General features: G+C 39.8%; 1 protein-coding gene across 3 annotated transcripts in view; it reads left to right on the plus strand.

The window, feature by feature from the left end:
• Positions 1 to 1,259: 1,259 nt before the first annotated feature.
• dnmt3bb.1 (DNA (cytosine-5-)-methyltransferase 3 beta, duplicate b.1) overlaps positions 1,260 to 21,835 on the plus strand; it is a 50,101-nt gene continuing 29,525 nt past the window's right edge. The window contains exons 1-2 of one of the 3 annotated variants that reach the window (XM_042408575.1): positions 1,260 to 1,497; positions 12,199 to 12,307. In XM_042408575.1, coding sequence (XP_042264509.1) covers positions 1,490 to 1,497; positions 12,199 to 12,307 — 117 coding nt within the window. In that variant the 5' untranslated portion in view covers positions 1,260 to 1,489. Of the gene's footprint in view, positions 1,498 to 1,559; positions 1,658 to 12,198; positions 12,308 to 21,835 lie in introns of those variants that run through there. The other 2 variants (XM_042408578.1, XM_042408579.1) reach the window with 2 other exon arrangements.

Here is a 21,835-nt window from a genome sequence, read left to right on the forward strand (position 1 = left end):
GTCAGAACCTAAACAAAAGCATACAAGTCACCATTAAATGGAGTAATGTGCAAGATGTAAAGTAAGATTACGTCACTTCGGGGACACCACTACAAATATTTGGTTGTAGCAAACAGTCGTGGGTCCGAAGAGAGTGTGTCAAAGTCCCTCTTTTTGTTACTATGCTTCCACCGCAGCTCAACAGGGAAACACTGTCCGAGGAAACACAAGGAGGAAATTTGATGCTAAAAAGACTGTAAATGTGTCAGATATTCAGCCACAAATCCAATGATTACAGTGAGGAAAGAACCCTCTTTCACTGTTCATAGGAACACTGTTGTTTTAAGACACAACTGCCATTTAAGGTAGAGGTTATTTCATCCTAAAAATGTGGTTTAGATGGCAAAATATCAATTAAAACTATCAGTGTAAGGATATGCATTAGTTGAACCAAAGTCTTTCTCCAAATGCTCCATGCACTCTTTGCACTATTTGTATCAGTGCAGTATATTCCTGAAGACTGCAGTGTTGCTATTCTGTGTAAATACACGGAGAGCCACTAAACCAGAGTCAAACTCCTTGTATGTGTAAACATACTTGGTGATTCAAATGATACTGATTGTGATTTTATGTGAAATCTTCATCTGAAAAGTAGCTGAAGCTGTCAAATAAATGTAGTGGAGTAGAACGTAGAACATTTCCCTCTGAAATGTAGTGGAGTGGAAGAATAAAGTACCTCAACATTGTACTTAGGCACGGTAGTTACAGTCCAACACTGTTTTTGTCCTCATTAGAAGAAGTTATAAAAGGAGAAGCGTGGATAATCAGACAAACTGCTGTAGTTTCTGTTCAGTAGTCTGACTGTGGGGGAGAATAAAGGGGAAAATCTCTTCCTTTCTGTTTCTCCACCGAAATATGGTAAAGAGAGGTTGACTGAGACTGAGAGAGAGAGAGAGAGAGAGTGAGAGAGAGAGATGAGTGTTGGTGGGGTGAGGTGGGCAAAAAAAAAAAGAGTTTCTGTTCTTTATTTTACGTTTTTAACCTCAGGTGACAGAAAATGGGAGTTGACATTCACACCTGGGAAAGCCTCGATCGCCCTGAGCGACCAATCTGCTCTCATCTCGACCTGCAAGCAGCTCGGCTCAGATATTCATGGTCCGACCCACCGTGAAGTTCATTCAGTGTACAAGCGGGACACACACACACACACACACACGCGGAGAGAGAGAGAGAGAGAGAGAGAGAGAGAGAGAGAGAGAGAGAGAGAGAGAGAGAGAGAGAGAGAGAGAGAGAGAGATCTGCAGCAGCATGCTTCCACAGACTGAACAACTCCTGCTTGAGCTCCAGACTGACTCCTGACTGGCTTTGTGCTTCAGACTTCAAGGCTCACTTTTTTTTTTTAAAAAAAAGACTTTTACGCATTTTTTAATCTGACTTCCACAGGAAAAAACACCTCTTCTATCCATCATCCTTTTTTTATTCCTGTCGTGGAGGAGTGCAAGAAGCGTGGATGGTTATGTAAGTTTTTTTTTTTTCTCCGGGGAGGGCGGTTGTGTGCAGGATTTATTGCACACGTTCACTAACCGAGTTCACAATTAAGTCTCTTTGCGCAAGTTTATTTTATCATACTTGATAAGAGTTTTGGACGTAGTTTGCTGAGCTGGACTCTTTGTTTGTGGTATGTTTTGTGTTATTATTATTATTTTTTTTACCTTTTATTTCATCGTGCACTTGTGAACATTTGCAGGTCGGTTGTCTTTTTGCCCATGTGCACGGTAAACCGAGCTGCATACAGATGTTGTTGAACCCGGTGATGAGGCAGCATTAATCCTCATCTTCACCACACTTGTCATATAAATGTTTAAAGTGTGTTTGACGGAGTTTAGTCGCTTTAAATGATTGAATGTCTTAAAACGATACTATAATATTCTTATAAACGCCAAATCATGGATGAATTTAACGCGTCTGTGGTGCAGAATCGTGACTAACTTTTCCACTTATCGCGTGTAGTATTTCAATAACACTATATAGTTTTTACAACTTAACTGTCATTTTCTTTAGTTTATAGTACTTGTATCTCCTCTTAGCAGGTAATTAGTATTTCTGCAAGGACTAAAACTTCTCCAAGGTGCTCCAATGCGAGTTTAGAGTTGGTCATCGTGCGTAATCGCACCTTTTATCATCTTAAATGTTCTTACAGCGCTGTTTTCACGACTTTAAATAGTGTTTGTGGTGCTAGAAAGTGAATTAACAGTGATTTTACAAAGTGTCTGCGGTGTTTCTGTTGGGTAAACTGGTTTGCATGACTTGCATGTGTTCTGTGTGTGTGGGAGGGGGGGGGGGGGGGGGGGGGGGTTGCTCGACATGATTTCTGTACTTTTTGTCGGTTTCCTGGTTTTGAACGCGCCCAGGTGTTTGAACACGGTGGTTTTACCGGCTGAACTTCCTTTTAGGATTATTGCTTTCGGGTCATTTGGTGATTTATTAGTTGAGCTGTAGAAGACGTGTTGTCAGACAGTTAGGAACAGATATACTCGCAGTATAAAAAAGTCTTCTCATTCATGTTGGAGCGCAGAGAGACGGCGTGCAGATAGCGGAGGGGAGGAGTCACCGAGCTGCAGGAATATTGACATCATTCAGGTGGTTGAGTGGTTTTACCCGCCAGCAGGGGCAGATAGACCTCCTCACGAGCCAGAAACACTTCAACAACTTAACATGATACCCTAGGAGTGTATTTACAAGTATGTTTCAAAATGACAGCGATACATTTGTGCAGCTGACACTCGTTAGAAAAAACAACTTGAATATATAGTTCGGACTTGCAGGTGTGTTTAACATTTTTTTATTGTAACTTTATTGCATTTTTATGGCAAAAATTGATGTAATATCAGTGGAACTTTGGTGAAAACCAATCAGTGAATGTTTATACTTCAAAAACATTCCTAACAGGTCATGTGACCTCAGATGGAGGCTTTAAGGCTTTTTCCTCTTCTTCTTCCTCTTTTTTAAAAAAATCTGTTTTACATTGGAATATTCTAGAAAGAAGTGCTATCTGGACTAGAGCTGCAACTCATTGTCTGTTATTTTTTCAGTTGAGTGAAGGATACACTTCCTACCATCCAAAATCAGGTCTTCAAACTGTCCAAAACTGAAATATATTCAGTTTACAATGAAATAAAACAGAGAATAGCAGCAAATATACACTTTTTTCATCCTCTGACACAGTCAGCTTCATAGGAGTGAAATGAGTCTCAGTGCCTCAGTGTCGTCTGCATAGTTTAACATCTTTTTATTCTAACTTTATTGCATTTTTATGGCAAAAATTGATGTAATTTCAGAGGAAATTTGGTGAAAACCAATCAGTGAATGTTTATACTTCAAAAAACATCATTGCTAACAGGTCATGTGACCTCAGATGGAGGTTTTAACCCTTTAAAAAACAAAAAAACTGTCCAAAACTTAAATATATTCAGTTTACAATAAAAAAAAAAAAACAGATAATAGCAGCAAATATACACTTTTTAAAAAAAAAAAAAAACCTGGAGCCTAAATAAATGACTAGTTGCTGATTATCTTTCTGCAGATCAACTAAGCAGTTAATCATTTTATCTCTAATCTTTTACAGAATAAAGCAGATTGACTCACTTCTAAGAGATGACACTTGCTTTGATTTGTATGGGAGGTACCTGCAGTGCTTAGAGACGTGTCGCCAGTTCAGATGAACATGATAAAGGAAATACAATATCTGGTTAACGTTGTGGTTTCTTTTGAAATGGAATATCTGCACATAGCGCATTACGAAAGAACATGCGTCACTCACTTTTTTGACTCCGTAATGTTAACTTAGTTGTTGGTTCAGAATAATCCTGCAGGGATCAAATCTGTCACATCCTGATAGTGTCAGGATATAATTGGGATAAATGAGTCACACTCGAGTTGTTTTTTTTTAAATAAGATGATGACAGTTACTGATCAAGTGCCAGCTACGTTTGCCAACAGTCCTTTTTTGCAGAAAGCGCCGGCTAAGAGTCACTCAGGGGATCAAACCTCCTCCTCCTCCTCCTCCTCCTCCTCCTCGTCCCATCCTGCAAAACTTGAACTGGTACCGATGCAGATGGAAGTGCAGCAACTCTGTTTTTGTCCCATAAAGCAGGTTGCATGTGTAGATAGACAGATGCAAAGAATACTTTTATAAATACTTTCTTCATCTGCAAATACTTTAATGATCTCAAAGGGAAATAGCTAGTAGTAGTAGCATAAATCACAAAAATAAAATGAGGTAAGCAATAAACCAATACAATTAAAATAAAGCCAAATTATAGACAAAATAAAATAGAATCAAAAACTGCAAAATTCATGAGTTGATACATGTCTGATCTGTGCAACGTTATGAATGCTGCTGTGAGTTTTGCACAGATGGCTCAAACAGATTAAACTTCTAGATTCTGCGTATCATTTGTATTATAATGTTTTCATAAGAAACATTTTAACATCTGATCCAGAGACAAAAAAGGTTTTTATTCATGAAAATGTTGCAGTTACCTCAAAACCTTTTTCATTCACATAAAAACACCATGCCCACATCTGTAATAACAATCTGTCATAGATTTATTTATGTTATAATAACAGCAAAAAGGAGTCCTTGGCTCAGTCCCAGAACAGTTATGTTTTAGTTGTTTTTATCATGAAGCGAACCCGCAGGACAACGAGCTGCATGATTAACACGTCACACTATGTGGAAATGTGGAATTTGTGTGTCCAAACCTGGTGCGTGTTACATCTTAAGAGTTGCATTAGATCTGTGACAGGTCCTCTCATCTGGAATACATAAGCCTCCACCCTACTGTATGTCATTATTTATTTAGCATGAATAAAGGTTAAGATGTGACTAATGTCCCAAATTCTGAATTTATTGACTTAGTTGGGTGGTGCAAAGTTTTTAAAAAATACCAGCAGAACTGATGTTTGGAGCAGAATGAAGGAAATCAGTCAGAAAAAAAAGAACAAAATCTATCAATTTAATTGTAAAAGGTTTTGCCCAGAGGCTGTGGACATATTTTACACTTAAATCCTGTAAATACACATTGTCCAAATACTGTTGGAAGCCAAGTTGCTTTCAAGAGAGGTTTTTAGGGGAGATTTATGTTTGTCATATTCATCTGAATCATCTGGAACCACCTGAGCTGCCAAGAGATTTTCTCTCTCAACATGGTCTCGACTGAGCCAACGGCAGCACCGTCCGCACACATCTCGCACCTGTACGACTGTTTGGATTTATTGACGAGCATCGGGAGAAATGACGCTCGACATTGACAGTTTGAATTGCAGCTGTTGCTCAGAGTAAGAATGTTTCAGGCGATTTGTTTTTGCAGAAAGACGAAACTTTAAAAACTAACGAAGCCACTTTCTGACGTTTGAAACTTTGGGCGTGAGCTTCCTAGGGGTGAAATGAGTCTCAGTGCTTCAGTATCGTCTGCATAGTTCTGTTGATTCTGATTTGCATTTTTTTTTTTTTTTTTGTAGTTCACTGTAAGAGTCAGATCTGTTCATTTAAACAAACATCTGATGTCTGGCATTGTTATTTTGGTGAGAGAATGCAATACGATATTTAACTGCTGGTTGTTTTGCCTTCAAAATGTCAGAAAATGTTGAAAAATATTAGTCACGGTGTCCTAAAATCCAAGATGCAACCAAAATTGTCTTATTTTGTCACGACCAACAACCCACAAACCCACATTTATTCAGTTTACTGTCACACAAGACTAAAGAAACCAGAAAATATTCGAAGCTGGAAGCAGAAAAGTTGAGCATGTTGCTTAAAAATGATTAACAGGTTATTAAAATAGATGGCAATTAATTTTCTGTTGATTTTTTTTTTAATAATCGACTGATAACTTGGTATCATGTCAAAATGTTCTCTCTCATCTTTCTAATATAAATTGCATTATTTCTTAATTATTCTCTCCTTATATCTCACCAGTGTCACATGATCGTATAGTTTAGCTGCAAAACTGTCAAACAAATGAAGCTTTAAAGCTCAAGACATCATCATCCTTTGACATGAACATAATAAAATAGTTAAAGTTCCTGATTTACAATATATTATAATACTGATTTAATATAGTTCTTCATCCGTAGTGCAGCGGAAGAGTCAGATCTGTTCATTTAAACAAAGATCAGGCTTCTAGTAGTATTATTTAATAGCTGGTATTCTGTCTGATGTAGTTTTATTTGTAGTTTTGGTGTTTTTTTAATTAACAAAGTGATTTACTGGCTGTTCTTGGCGCAGGCCGCTGAGCGGATGATAAACTGTACGTAACCTTCACAGTTCAGTCTGTACAACATCACAATGTATAAACTGTAGGGCCCGATCTGAGCTGGAAGGGGCCATAAAGTACATGACAGACAAGGAATGCAGCCCCCAGCGAGAGACCCTGAGGAGCTGACCCCCCTTAATACGCACACACACACACACACACATATACACACACACATACACACACACACACACACACATATACACACACACAGGCCTTTAGGGAGTGAACAATCCCCTCTTGCAATGCGGTCCCTAATCTCTCGCCACCAGACACAACTTTGATGTGGAGCCCCCCCCTCGTCCTCCGTGTTCCCTTTTCCTGGGCCCCTCACTCTCTGCCCTCCATCCTTCCTCGGGTTCTTTTAATTCATCCTCGTTGCCCCCCCCCCCACCCCGCTTTCTGTTTCTAAAAAGCTGAAACATGTTTCTGCAAAGATACAGTTAGAAACATCTCAGTGCAAAGATGCAGAGAGCAGAGGGGGTTGTGGGTGGCATCACTGGTTTTAGCTGCTGACTGTGTGTTTTACAGTGATGTGGGTTCGTCCGGTACCAGTCACAAAAGACACAAATTCTTCTCTTGCGTTTTCTCTTTTTGCAGCGACTGTAATTGATATTTACACTACCTGCTCAGCACAACACGGCGAACAGTTAGCTGTAGACGAGCTGGTGAACATAGTGGAGCATTTAGCAGCTACAGAGCCAGATATTTCCCTCAGGAGTTGGTAGAGAGTAAAAACAGCTAATAGAGGGTGAATATCGGACTTACATTCACCAGATAGACAGAAACACGACTCCAAATGAACGATAATGTTGCTCCGTAACTGCTGCATGTGGGAATAAGCAACTGTTTGCTAACATATCAACTTAACAGGTGATGATGTGTCGGTGTTGAGCTTGTTGCAGCTGCCCCCAAGAGGCCCAAAAATCAGTTATTGCAGGTTTGAATTGATATTAAAAGTCGATATTTCTGACGCTGTTGGTTGATAAAATCATTAATTGTTCACTTTTGTACCCGGCGTGAGGCCCTGAAATGACTTAACAAGATTTAATGTAAGTAAATGCGTAGATACTCTTTATTTTTTTGGTTTGTCTAAATGCTCAGCTGATAGGTCGTAAGTATAATCACATGACCTCATACAGTAAGACCCGTTCAGCCACTGACGAGCCCGATCGGATGCTTAATTACACCCAGAGAAACGAACCCAGGCCTGAATGCAAAGCTTTTAGCAAAAGTAAACAGTTAGCAGGTTCCTCTTTGGTCTGTAGGTGAAAGGTCAAAGGCACGGAGAGTAGGAGGTGCCATCAACATCCTGTTTGAATGATGAACTTCATCACGCAGCAGCGGCCTGGAGAAGGGACAGCCCCTCGCTGATTGATATGTATTGTTGTCAGAGACGGTTTATGTTAGTAAAAGGTCACCAATCTCTGCACGCTTTGACTCACTGACAACAACAAAGTGTTACTCAGGTCGTAAGGACATAAATCTATTTACACAGTCACATTACGGGGGACTCCCCTTCCTTTTTTTCTGTTGGAGACACAAAACAAGTCACAAAAAAACATGAAACCAACAGATTTAAGATTAAGTTGAAGGTCAGAGTTTAATTTTAATACAATATTCACGTCCCATTTGTATGTCAAGTGAGTTATTTGTCTTCCTCCTCCTCATTTTTACTGTTTCAGGTTGATTTTACTCACATAAATCTGTCTAAAATGAACTTTAAGTCGCCAAAATCCTGAGAAGAGAAGAGAGAAGTTTAGAAAAATGTTGATATGTTCATCTAGGTTTTACTTTTAATGGAAAATATTACCTGCAGCCTGAGAGGAACGACATGCTTTTTGGTAAAAAGAAAATATGAACATGAACAAAGATAAGTCAGTAAAGGACAGAGCTCTTTGTCAGGAATCAGGTTAATTAAAACAGGCGTTGGTGTATCTGTTTATTTATTTATTTGCACGGAAGAAGAAGCAAATTGTGAAGGTGGGATTTAGAAAAACCCCTTGAGGTTTATAAAAAGAATCTCACCTCGATACACATTAAATAATCGAATACAAAAGTCGTGAAATCCATAAAAAATAAGCAAACAAGCCAACCGTTGGACAAAAAAACAAACATAAAAGAAGAAACACGAATCAATCAATCACATAAAATAAATTAAATAATGTCACGAGGGTGTGTGTCTGTGTGTTTTGGCATATGTATGAGTGTGTGTGTGTGTGTGTGTGTGTATACTTACGTGTGCGTGCGAGTGTTTGCGCATAATAATACCACAATCGACTTAAAAGACTGTTAATTTGGAAAGCCTGATAACCAATTACGGTACATTATAATGTTTTATTTGATAGATTGGTAAGAGTTGGAGTCTGGCACGTAGCGACTGTGGTTAGGTAAGTAATGGAAACATGTCTGTGTGTGTGTTTGTGTGTGTGTGTGTGTGTGTGTCCTCTGTGTGCAGGATGCACCTGGTGGCCTCATTTATGTGGGTCTTTTGTGTAGGGTCCACGTGTGATGAAAGCTTACATGCCTGCTAATGTGCTTACACACACACGCTAATGGTATAAATGTACATTTATTAACTGTACGTACTTCATACACATTTATGACCTCAGCGTTCTGGTTATCTTCAGCTGTCTTCTAAACTCTGATGAAATGTTAAAAGAAAAATCCCCCCAAAAGAAACAAACTATTCAATTAGTCAGAAAAGGGCCTGATCTCACGTCACCTTATCAAAACATTGGAAGCTTTCTCTCATTTATCACTCTGAGAGAGTTTAATCAAGCTTTTAAAGGGGGAAGAACAACGCCAAAACTGATAGATTCTGTATCTGGTGAGTTTATCTACTCTGGTTTTTTTTAGCAGGTAATCAAGCATCATTTAGAGCCTTCATGTGGAGACGGAGATTAAATTGTGTAATGCGGAGGGAAATAAGTTTGTGTTACACACACTGACCAGAAAAATGGAAACACATGTGCACTGTTATGCAAAACCAATACTGCAAAAGCTAATGACGTTCCCGTCACCCGCAGCTGTACTTTGTGTTTAGTCCTAATTAGCAAATGTTTGCATGTTAACGTATTTACATTGAAATTGGAAGCACAGAGTTGTCTACAAGGTAACTTTAAAATGAAGAATGAAGCATGCAGATAAACTGCTGTCGTTATTGGTTTGTTAGTTCGGCGTCTGCGTCAGAAAACAACCGGCCAATCAGAGCAGAGAACGTAAAGCCACGAGCTACGAGGACAGAGACCACCTACTGCTTTGTGTCAACATGTGTGAAAACACACGGCTTTAGTTTGTGGTGCAGTTGTGTTGAACTGTCTTATACTGAAAGAGTTTCTCCTTTTGATTAACATGGAGGAGCAGAAGTATTAAAGGGGACATGTCGTGCTTTTTGTGATTTTCTGTCATTTGTATACTGTTTATAATTTTGGATGTTGATGTCCCTGAAAGTCAAAAGCCAGGGCTTCAACTTGCACCGAACGCTCTGTTCACAAAGTTACCTCTACTTCCTCCTCGTGATGACATCAGATTGTTTGCACACGCTCACAAACGGCCTCTTGTCCACTCTTTCTTTTCTGTTTGAACATGTACGGATGTAATTGAGAAGTTGTCATTTTGAGTAAAGAAGGAGAAAAAGAAGTGAAACCCTGCTACTATAATTTGCTTACGTAGCTTCCGGAGCAGGAGGAAGCTTCCTGAAGCTGACCAATCAGAGCAGAGTGGGCTGATCGGGAGGCGGGGCCTTAAAGAGACAGGAGCTAAAACAGCCTGTTTCAGACAGAGGCTGAACTGAGGGGCTGCATAAAGATCAATAAGGAGTAAATTAAGCAAAGATATTCCAGTAGAGCCCCAGAATATAAATATAGAGCTGTAAATGTGCAGAATACGTCCACTTTAGGAATATCTACAATATATACAACACCACTGAGTCGACCGCAGAACTGAATCAAGACCTCAATGACACTGTTATTTATTACAGTAGTGTACAGTTGTTTTTCTATTTAAAACATATTACTCTGCACAAGTACAGTCTTTATCTCCTTTGTGCTTTTTAATAACTGTATTTCTCAGAGTTATTTGATGTGTTTCTTTGTGTCTCCGGGCAGATTAACGTGACTTAAACTAAAACTGACGGTGGGCCACCTGAGGTCTGCAGGTCTCTCTGCACAGGCTTGTTTGACAAAGCTATTGACCTGTCATTTCCTTGAAATATAAACCTAAACATGCAAACACACTGTACATATACTGTATCCCTACACACACACACACACACACACAACATGCATTCATAGAGGCACAAGGATGTACAGTCACAGGATGCAAAAGAATGCAGGCATACCGCGTCCATAGTGCATGTACAAACGCATACACTTATATTGCTCACTCCTACGCACTCGTGGTCTTACACACACACACACACACACACACACACACACACACACACACACACACCCACACCCTGACAGGCCTGTGTATCTGTTTACCTGAGGTTTGTATGGGCATGTCAGATCTGCTCCTTCCCACTCTTGTAGAACTGGAGACGTCAGTGTTGCACCTCTCAAGTCTTCCTCCTTTCTCTGTCTTTTCCCTCCTGCAGCTTTACTCCACTACTTCTTTAATTCTTTCTGTTTTTTTTTCTCTCCTCTCTCATCTCTGATTCCATCCAGCATTCACAAGGAAAAATTATGTTTATTTCCATCAGCTGAGAGTCGGGGGGGAAAAAAAGGTCAGACAAAGGTTAGTTTGATTAGTAGTTTGTTGATTTTTAGTATCTGTTAAAGTTGTTTTTTGTCATCTTTTCATTTGGAGAAAAGAACAAAATGTTATGGGGGAAGTTGTGATATTTTACACACATTTCAAAGAGTTAAAAGCCAACTTTGGATTGTTGTGAGTCAAAAACAAAGTGAAATATCATTTTGGATACAAAAACAGTTTGAAGTGAGTTCGAACTTACAGTCTGTGAGTTTCACTCTTATTGTAATTCACTGTAATACTTTAATAACTACGCGTTTCAGAAAGCTTCTGTTAAGGCTTTTGTAAATGTTAGTTTCAATTACTTCTGTGTTCTCTTTGTTCTTTGCATTCCTAGAAATTATGACCTCTTGATTTATATCCAAAACCAGACTTGCATCATGTTGAATGGACCTGCAGTGTTCAAATTTTATACAAAGATCCTGTGTGCGCATCCTGTCACAATTCATCTTTAACATAATATTAACTGTACTGTAGTTGACATGTGCAAATATTATTGAAAGAAAGAATTTTGAACATGAAAAAAAACCGTCATCGAACATAAAGTTTGCAGAATCGTCAAACATCGATCGGTTTGTTTTGTAGCTTCCCGCTCTGCTGCTGGATTACGTGATGTCCCACAAGTCCAGGTATCACCACGTCATTTTCATACAAGCAGAAACATGATTCAGTAGTCTCATATGAGTATGATGTCTAATGTCATCGATCATATTTTGTGTTGAATGAATGTCTACCACTCTTTGCTCTGATAATGACTCAGTCGTGTGAAAACGTTGGTCAGTGTGCTCCCGTCTTTCACTTCTTGAATTTGCTATCTCTGACCCGAGAAGTACCTGATTTTAGCTGCGTAACGCTAGAGGATGCACAGAGAGCTCCTACTCCTACTCTACTTATATACCTACTACTGTACTCTCTAATAGCGGTGGGCGTTAGCAATAAATTGCTCATCGCGTCTCTTCAAAGGGTTAAAATGCAAAGATTTCGTCTCGTTTTTTTCTGCCTGTTAAGGAACCGTTTGCTCTTGTAAAGACGCTTCTCCAACTTTGACCACAAATACAGAAGTTGAACAGGCAACTATTGAAAAAAGCAGCTGAGAAACACTGAAGAGGTTGCAGTGATACTGATTGTGTTTTTTGGTCTCGTCCAGGTTCGAAAAGGAGTCAGGACAACTATCGGACCAGTCGACTGTGACAGTGATGCCTTCCAACAAATATTCTGCTGCTATCATGGAGGAGAGCAACAACATGACGGCCACTGTGAGTCACACACACACACACACACATGCACGCAGGTTTCACATCAACCAGGAGGGGCCACGGTGTACCCTTTCCTTTTGTGCAAATGTAAATAAGATAGTTAAAGCCAAATAATTAACAAAAACCACAACCCTCTCATTAACACCCACAGACACACACGCACATGCACACACACACACAACCTCTCTCAGAGCCTGCTGTGGTTTAAAAGAGTGTGTGTGTGTGTGTGTGTGTGTGTGTGTGTGTGTGTGTGTGTGTGTGTCAATGCCAAGGCAGATGCCCCAACAAGACTGCCAGCATGTTATATGAGTCTAATTGAGAATGCATGTTGGCTGTGAGGGTGCATCCATTTGCAACACACACACACACACACACAAACAACACCACAGCTGCATCTTCACAAAGAGGAAATGGGGGGAAACGTGATGTGTGAGAGGGAGGAAGGAAGGAGAGGAGGCGGGAAAGAAGGATTCATGGAAGGACGCTCGCGCGGCTAAATCACGTCTCGGATTCACTTCGAGTATTTTAGAAAAAGAAAAATATACACGTTATTTCCCCCTTTCACACTTTCACAATCTGCACACACACGCGTTTTTACTCACGGTTTCACTTATACCCACATTCACTCGTAGATATTTACACATATTCACAAGCACACACACACACTTTAAGAGGCTCCTGACGTCCGTTACTACTACTTCCTCTTTTTCGCTCTCGTATATCACTCTATCTGAGAGGGATACTTCCTTCCCGTCACCATCTGCTTTTCTTTCGTTCTCACCTATCACTTTGCTTTCTCTCTCTCTCTCTCTCTCTTTCAACATCTCGTCACTCTTCGTTTTCTTCTCATCACGTCGACTTTTAATAATCCGTCTGTTTATTGTTCGCTTATCTCCCTCCGAGATAACCGGCTCAGCTGCAATCTCGTCATACGTGATATGCGTGATGGGATTCAAAGAGGTGTTCGCTTTCAACTTTAGACGGCTTGACAGCAGGCGTTTTCGCTTTTAAGTGACATGATCCGGTGCTGTCGCTCCACCTATTAGTGGAGCAAAGACTACAGTACGTTGTATTTTCATTTAAAATATAAAAAAAAACACATATTCAGGAGATTAGCTGTGGATTTGCACTGATTTGGAAGCATTTACTTGCAGTTATTTCAAACATTTTGACTTCATATTTAGAGTTACGTTATAAGATTTGCATGTAAGACTTGACAAAGCTCCTCCAGAACAACAATGCTCTTCTTCATAACCATTAAACTGATGAGTGTCATGTGTAAAATCAGCGGAGTGCCCCTTTAATCCCTGTTTCTCTACTGTAAACCTTCTCATATTTATTTATGTTAAGCTTTCAACAATTTTTAAGTAACTTAAGTTGTGAGTAACTAAGTATTTTAGAGCTGAAATTAGAAGATTTTCATTTAAAACTTCACAGATAGATGACATCATTGCTAACACGAAGTGAGAGGAGGGAAAAGATTTAAGAGATTTTAAGACCTTAAGTTTACAAATTGGATATTTTTACCAGCTGCCAGAAACTGATCTTTGCTACTATGAAAATTACACAGCGCCTCCAGATCCCTCCCAAATAATACATTTAATTACACAGTACATTATTCCTCCTGTGATTTATAAAACCTTTAGTGAAAACAGACCTGAGACGCTGCTGTTTGGTTTGGCTGAGCTTCTCTCTCTCTCTCTCTCATTCGCTCTGGTTTGAAGGTCCAAACAAAAGCAGGGTTGTTGTTTGGGGAGGGGGGGCAGGGGGGGGCAGGGGGGGGATTCACAGAAAGGTGTTTAAGCCTCCGAGTGGAGTCAGACGTTAATTTAGGCCCGACTTTGGATGAACATCTGAGTCACAGAGGACACATTCTTTGTTTCAGTAGCAGTAGCCTGAAGGCAGGAAGGAGGAAAAAAAACCAGTCTGAATGTGGAGCAAAGTGCTCAAGAGGAAAGATGGTGTCAGCAGAGTCTCTGTGGGTAAATACAAATAAAATAAGAGGTTTGGTTTGCGAGTAAATTAATCCTGATGTTCCGCTACGGCTTAACTTGAGTTTTACAGTTCAAGTTTCTTCCTCTAAGCACAGCAGTCTAATTCTCTCTTGTTATTCAGCTCGTATTTACATCGACAAACCGGTCGTCCTGTTTTAACCGTTCGTGACGGCTTAATCCTGCTTTTACACCGCATGCAGAAGTGTAATATTGTGCTGTTTCCGCTGATATGTAGTGCCAAAGTTGAACTAAATTGAACTTTGACCTCTACAGCAGACAATAGCATCAATGGCAGGCAGTTAAACTCAGATTGGCATCGTATAAACAGTGTAATCTGAATCAGAGCCTTTTAGTATTTGAAGTAAGTAGCTCCTGAAGGCTACAGGTGTTTAACTAACATTTAATATATTATGCTGCTTATCTTATTTCCAGGTTGTGAGCATTAATTAAGCTGCCTCAGCCAAAAAAAAGGGTGATTAGACTTTGAATTATACTTATTTTAGCCTTTAGTTACTTGCAAATGTGGAAAAAATGCTGCTGAACTTGCTGGGACTCGGGTAAAATATGTCAAGCATTGCAGAAAATCTAAGAGAGATGCGTGTTTGGAATGAATCTAGGATGTTCTGATGAAAATGAAGCTTGTTGTTTAAACACTTCACTTCACTTTGATGGCAGCATGGTAATAATAAGACTCAGCCGGCATTAATCATCCTGCAAAAAAAAAAAAATGTTTTCCTTAAATGCTCAGTTTGCTCACCCCTAACTACTTTTATCTTTTAGTGCTTCCACCAGACTGAACATAGGAAACGACACAAAATAAAACACAATCAGAGTCTTGCAGCCTCACTGACACACTGACAAAATAACCAAAGGCACAAATGTTAGAAAAAAAACCACCCGCAGGTGACAATTTACCGCACGCAGCGTTCTGGAGCGGTCCTGTTTTTTAAATGTTAGCCACAGACCTGCGTTTTCTAATCATTTAGGCCTCGCTAAGATGTTTTGACAGCGCCGTCGGAGCGCCTCGGGGCAGAATGTTGCTCACTGAGGAATGCGCGTGTGACGTAGGAGGGTGAAGCCCGCACACTGCAAGGCTTTACACACTGTTTTAACACACACACACATACACACACATATACAGTCATGTAGAGTGCAGGGTGCATGAGATGGATGCGCACACACTTCCTGAAAAAAAAAAAAAGAAAAAGAGAGAAAAAGATGCTGAGAGGATAATAAAAGACATTTCTTACAAATGTTGCTTGTAATATATGTTGTATTTGTTCTACAACAGGGATATAAAAGGAAGGTAGCTAGAGGGAAAAAAAGGATTATTTGTGCTACTTTTTTAATGCTTCAGTGTTGTTCATGTTTGCCAGCAGCGAAGAGAGAGAGAAGTGACGGATATCCGAGAAGGCAGGTTAATAGAGGATAATAATGATGATGTATGATGATGATGATGATAGTCTAACCGGCTACCTGGCTGACATCAAATCTCATTTGTTTTCCCCGTTTTGAAACAAGAGGAGCCTGGAGTGAGCAATTAAACATTTCACACAACAATTCACAGCTAAAGGAATTTACCTGGCGCTGGAGAGTTAGTGGCAACACCTTGAGCGAGGAGGTTGAGAGGTAAAACGCTGCTCCCGATGGGGGAGGGGCGGAGGGGGGGGGGGGGGGGGGGGGGGGGTGTGAAGGAAGTTTGTGACTAATCACTGCACTGCTCCAGATTGTGTGCATTCATGGTTTCTTCTCCTGTATTTCAGCAGGTTTTTATCGTGTTTTCGGCAAGAATTTGTAGCCACAAAACCTCTGTTTCTGCTCCTTTACTCTGCGTGCTTACAGAGGCTCCCCCCACCCCCCTCCCTCCATCATCTTTACAAAAGCTGGTCTGGTTTTTGTTGGGACAGAGTGAAAAACAAAAAGAGAGAGAGAGAGTTTGAAGTAAAAAAGGAGGAGCGAGAGAATAAAAATAAAATCCGTCATGTTTACATCAGTTGTATGTAAGACGTATTGGCAGTTATTTGATTAATGACAAGTAGAAGAGCCATAAAAAACCAAACCTTAAAAGTTGTTCTTTCATATAAACATCAGTAGCAGTAATCAGTCATGTGAGCTGAGTGTTTGATATGTCATCAATTATCAAAAATATGTTCCTTTTCCCCCGTTTTCAGTGTGTAAAACCACTTCAAAAAGCATTTTTTTGTCGATAAGTATACTATTTCCTCCCACGTTTTCTTGTGCAACACGTTGTAGTTGCAGAGATCAGAGAGTCAAACGTTGCTAAAAGGAGGAGATTTCTTGGAAGAAGAAGGGGATTATCAAAGCCCTCGAGGTGTCTGTCTAGTGTTTGTTTATGCAGATCAGAAGAGGATGAGTTATAAGGAGAGTAGAAACCTTTTTAAGATGCAAATTAGGCCAAAAAAAGTCAATGAATAGTGCATCCTTTTAGCTGCACACACACACACACACACACACACACACACACACACACACACACACACACACACACACACACACACACACAGGGAGCTGTGGTGTCATAATAATCATCAACTCCCAGGTGTGAATGTGTATCATCTCCCCACGTCTGTCTGTCACCGCTGCTCCCCCGCAGGCTGCTGCTGCTGCTGATATAAAATATAACAGCTTTTTCCTGTCTGGTGTAATTATGGTTAAAAAACAGTATCGTATGTGTTTTGACCAGAAGCTTTCATGGTGTGAATGCAGCACATGGTGGTTAACGCTGCCAGAAACATTTTAGCTCCGGCCTACGTTTCCAGAGAGGAAAAAACTCTGTGAATGATTATCTGGAAAATCACAGAAAAATCCTTTTTTTAAAGTTAAATTAATTTGGTTTTTGGTTTGAATAATTAAGCTTATTTGTGATTTATGTCAGTAAAGTTGTGTCTCTCTAAATCATCTGTATAAAAGAAGCCTGGAAGGGTGTAAGTGTAATGCTAAATATTACAGATAAATCTACGAGTACGTTAGATAATACACCGTCTGACTTACTGTGTTTTTAATGTTTTTATGATAAGAGAGACTCCGGTTTGACTTTTAAATATTGCCACATGGACGTCTTTGGCGTGTATTCTGGCTATTTCACAATCACAGGTGGGGTTAATTATAGGTGACCACAACAGGAACGTCCCAGCAGGGGGAGACACAACCGGTCCAGGCACAGAGTCTCATGATGTAGGTTATTAAAACATTTAAAAAAAAGAAGCTTAAATTATATTCACTTCATAAGAAACAAGCAAATCTCCTCCTCATCCAGTACGTCTTCCTCTGGAGAAGGATTGTGTCCCTGTTAGCGTCTCTCCGTGGCGTCTCTTCACTCTCTCAACGCTCCTGTAATGTTCTTCACTCAAGCTGTGGTTTTTAAGCCGCTGATGATTTGTCATCATGATTACAAATAGAAGGTTTATGTTCACAGATCCTCGGTTTTTGTTTTTACCAACACAAAACAAATTATATGGACATATTTAACAGGTAAACCACATATTTAGTGTTACACATGATTCTGCACCTAATTTAATGTCAACACCAGACTTCAGATGGGTGAATTGATTACCCTTAATTGTAGAATAACAGTCTATATGATTATGACGAGGAAAATAATAGACCTACATTGTCTCCTACTGTTCTTGTCCACACATTAATTTTCTCCTGGTTGGACTACAGTAACTCCCTCGACACCTGCCTCAGTCAGTCTTCTCTAAAACATTTACAGTTAATCCAAAATACAGCAGCCAGACTTCTAACCGCAACTAGCTGAAGGTCCCACATCACCCCTGTTCTTGCATCCCTCCGTTGGCTTCCCGTAAAATTCAGAATAAACTAGAAGATCCTGCTGATTACGTATAAAGCACTCCATGAACTCGCCCCCTAGCTACATTTCTGAGCTCCTTGTTCCTTGTTCCACTTCTATCTTATCAACAAACCGCAAACCAAAAGGTGACCGTGCATCAGCATTCTTAGTGTTGGACGACCCTGATGAAGGCCACAAGCCGAAACGCGCCGGTGTAATGGGGAAATTGCTGATCACTCAATAAACACACAAGAGAGCATTGTCAGGTTATGAAATAGTGTAATCAAATAATACAATCAGAAGTATAATGCATCATAGTTCTGGAGACAAAGATACATACCACCTAGCTATCTTTTCTTTGTCTGAAAGGTTGGCACTTAACCAGTCCCTTAAATACTACTCATACAGAATTTAAGACATCTGTTTACTAACCTTACAGGTCAGCAACCCTCAGATAGAAACATAAGTCAAAAGTTCAGCTAACCTAGGAACAGACTTTCTTCACGACCATATATGACAGTACATAAGCATGCACCAAGTAGCATCAAAAAACAACATAACTACTATATTAAATTAAGGACAAACCACACTATCCTCTAAAGCTTATCAGTTTTACACATAAACATCTACATAACTACAGTTTATCTTATCACTGGCTCAGGTAAAGGTATAACAGAATAAACTTAACTGTTAGACACACAACTGCCTCATCTTACACAGCAAAGAACTAAGTTTAGAATAGACATGGCACAGAAGAATTTAGAACAGGTGTGAAACACAAACTAACACTAAACTGAACTTAAACACTGTCTGAAACATGTATGATATATTGAAGAAATACATCAAATGATAACCTGTTATTCAGTTTTCTTTTACATCGGTCAACTAATAAAGTTGTTCTTCATACTACAAGTGTTGCTGGAGTTGAAGTCATCTTTCTAGACTTCCTTCTCTTCTCTGTGCACCTTGGAAGGAGGTGAAGTTGTGCCAGAGACTCTGCATCTACAGGGAGAGAACAGAAATGCTCCTGAAGAAGAAGATGAGCATACTATCAAAATTCTGCAGGAGCCTGTTTCCTCTTGGATTCATTTTGACACATTTAACTAATCAGAAGAAACTCTTATACTTACGGCTCATGCGTGTGCACAGCGCACACAAATTCATCAGCACTTTGTGAGAGTGACAAACATTTGTGAAAAGGAGAACTGGCTCTGGCTCGCAAACCGCGTTCGTTAAACGGGCCTCAGGTTTCCCTGGACTTTATCGGTCTTACATTGTCTTGAAAAGCAAACCCTATTGTTTGAAATGTTTACATGCGTTTGCCGCTTTGTAAGGCAACTACCAGCGAAAATTCCCAGTAACACCTGTGGATTAAAAAAAAACTCTGTCTGTGGTTTGACAGAGCAGCTGCCAGGTGTGAATATGTGTGTAACTACATGAATGTGAAACAGGAAGTCACTGAAATGAGCCTCAAGGTCGTCCCGTCTCCCTTCTTTCTGATATTTTATGTCGAAGTGTGTCAGAGTTGGAAGAGTGTGCGGTCGGCGCTGTGGTAGGAGTTACAGCTGGGATTCAGATTTCTTCCAGCTGTGATCCTTCATCCAAGGACTGGGAGGTATCAGACATGAGGGTCATGTCCTGTGAGATTTACTTTAAGTCCGTTTTTCATTTTTCACAGCTTAGTGAAGAGGAGAATCGGTGGTCTTTGCACATTTAAAACCAGCATTAACGGATTTCTTGGCCACTTGAGAGGAAGGGCCGCTGCTGGCCGTCTGGGAGACCTGATGGCTTTGTGGTGGAATTTAAACCAGTACGATTCAACAACTGGGGCCCAGTACTCTCTTTAAACCTATTATAAAACAATGAGAGCTGTGCAGACAAACTTACCTTTCTGCTGTATAATTCTCTGTAGGTTGATCACTATATTAGCATGCTGTTAATATAAAAATATCAATTTTAGCTGCTTTAAGTCTTACATAGAGGCTATATGTATAGTTTTATAGAGTGATATGCATTACCAAATTAAAGCTCCTGTGCAACATAAACTTTTACCAGGTTTCTTTCCTACAAACAAATGATATGTCTTCAGAATAATGTAGTTATTGCAATAATCAGAGTTTGCAAACTTTAAATAAAACAAGATGAGCAAACCGGCCCCTCCTCTGCTGATCTTTGTGTTTTTAGGTCCTCTTTACACCCCTTGCCTTCCACTCAAGCACGTATTATTTCACACAGATTAGGACTTTACACAGTAGTTGTAATGAACATTGTAAACATCTGCCGTGGCTCTTACAACAGCTGCTCCTCTCCCGTCTCTCCCCCGACCGAGAGAGAGCCGCCTCTCCGCCTGTCATCGCTCCTGCTAACCAAACTTCTCCTCCTGCAGTCACTCCTCGCCTCCATTCATCTCCATAAGCTCCTCACTCAGAGCCTTTTCAACCTGAATATCGTCTCCTGCAGTGGCTTTCTCCGTTCCTAGGATATGACTTTCACTCAGCACTCGGCAGGTTTTATGTACGTGGATGTCCGACGGTAATTGAAGGTTGCTGGTTCGGTTTCTGGTGTTTTCAAGACTCTAATGTAACACAACAGGCGTTTATGATGAAAAACATGGATTAATAATTCACTCTCATCTTCAGTAGAATAATTTAATGTAAAATTATATAAATAAATACTACTTTTAGGCTGCGGGATATAAATATAAAAAGCCTCTTGAAGATTTGTGCTAAATGATTAGTCAATTAAGAACAGAAAACTCAACAACAGTAATTCTGAAAACAGTTTTAAGTCATTCAGAAAACTGAAAAATGTCAAATTTTCTCTGGTTCCAGCTGATCAAATGCTGCTTTTCTTTGCTTTGCATCATAATAAATTGAATATCTTTGTGTTGGTCAGATGAAAAAGCATTTTGAAAGCATCACATAGTTGACAGATGAATTAATTAAGGGGAAACAATTCATTTGTTGCAGTTTTGAGGATAAAATCAACTATTTTTTAAAAATATTTTGCTCTTATGGAAGTGGAGCCTAAAGATAGGAAGTGTTGTTAATGGTTGAAGAATAAAATAAAACCAGAAATATTCCTTTATAATACTCCAGTAAACTACATTTAAATTGTACTTAAATCAGGTAATTGAGTCATTGTAGCTTCTGTACTTTGCACCACTGGGTGTTGGCTCGTCAGCTGATTGGTCAGGTGAAATAACCAGCATGATTGATATAAAGTTTTATTTATTATTCATTGTTACCTTTCATCTTGAGCAGCCATCAGATCAGATTTTTCAAGTGCTGCGTCTTAAAGACTACTGTCAGACTCTTCATCAGGGCTGCAACGATTATGTTCATAATCAATTTATCTGTTTAATTATAAGCTGTTTGGTCTATAAAATGTCATTAAAAACAAACAAAAAAGCCCAAGATGCAACAAAATGCCCCCAAAACAACTGATTTGATCAACAATCAAAATAGTTGCTACTAACGTTGACTAATCGATTAATCGACTAATCGTTGCAGCTCTACCTTCCCTCCGTCTCATTCGTTCACGGTCCGGAGAAAATGATTTCCGACGTTTTGCGGTGACCCCTCTGACCCTCTCCTCCCTCGCTGTGTCTGCCTGTCTCACTGTTCCTCTCTTTACCCCGTCAGCAGCTCTCACTCTCAACCATCTTGAGCACACACTTTAACACACAAGTTCACCGAGTTCATTTATTATAGAGGAAATTTG

This window comes from Thunnus maccoyii, chromosome 4 (genome assembly GCF_910596095.1).
Source record: "Thunnus maccoyii chromosome 4, fThuMac1.1, whole genome shotgun sequence".
Taxonomy (NCBI): Eukaryota; Metazoa; Chordata; class Actinopteri; order Scombriformes; family Scombridae; genus Thunnus; species Thunnus maccoyii.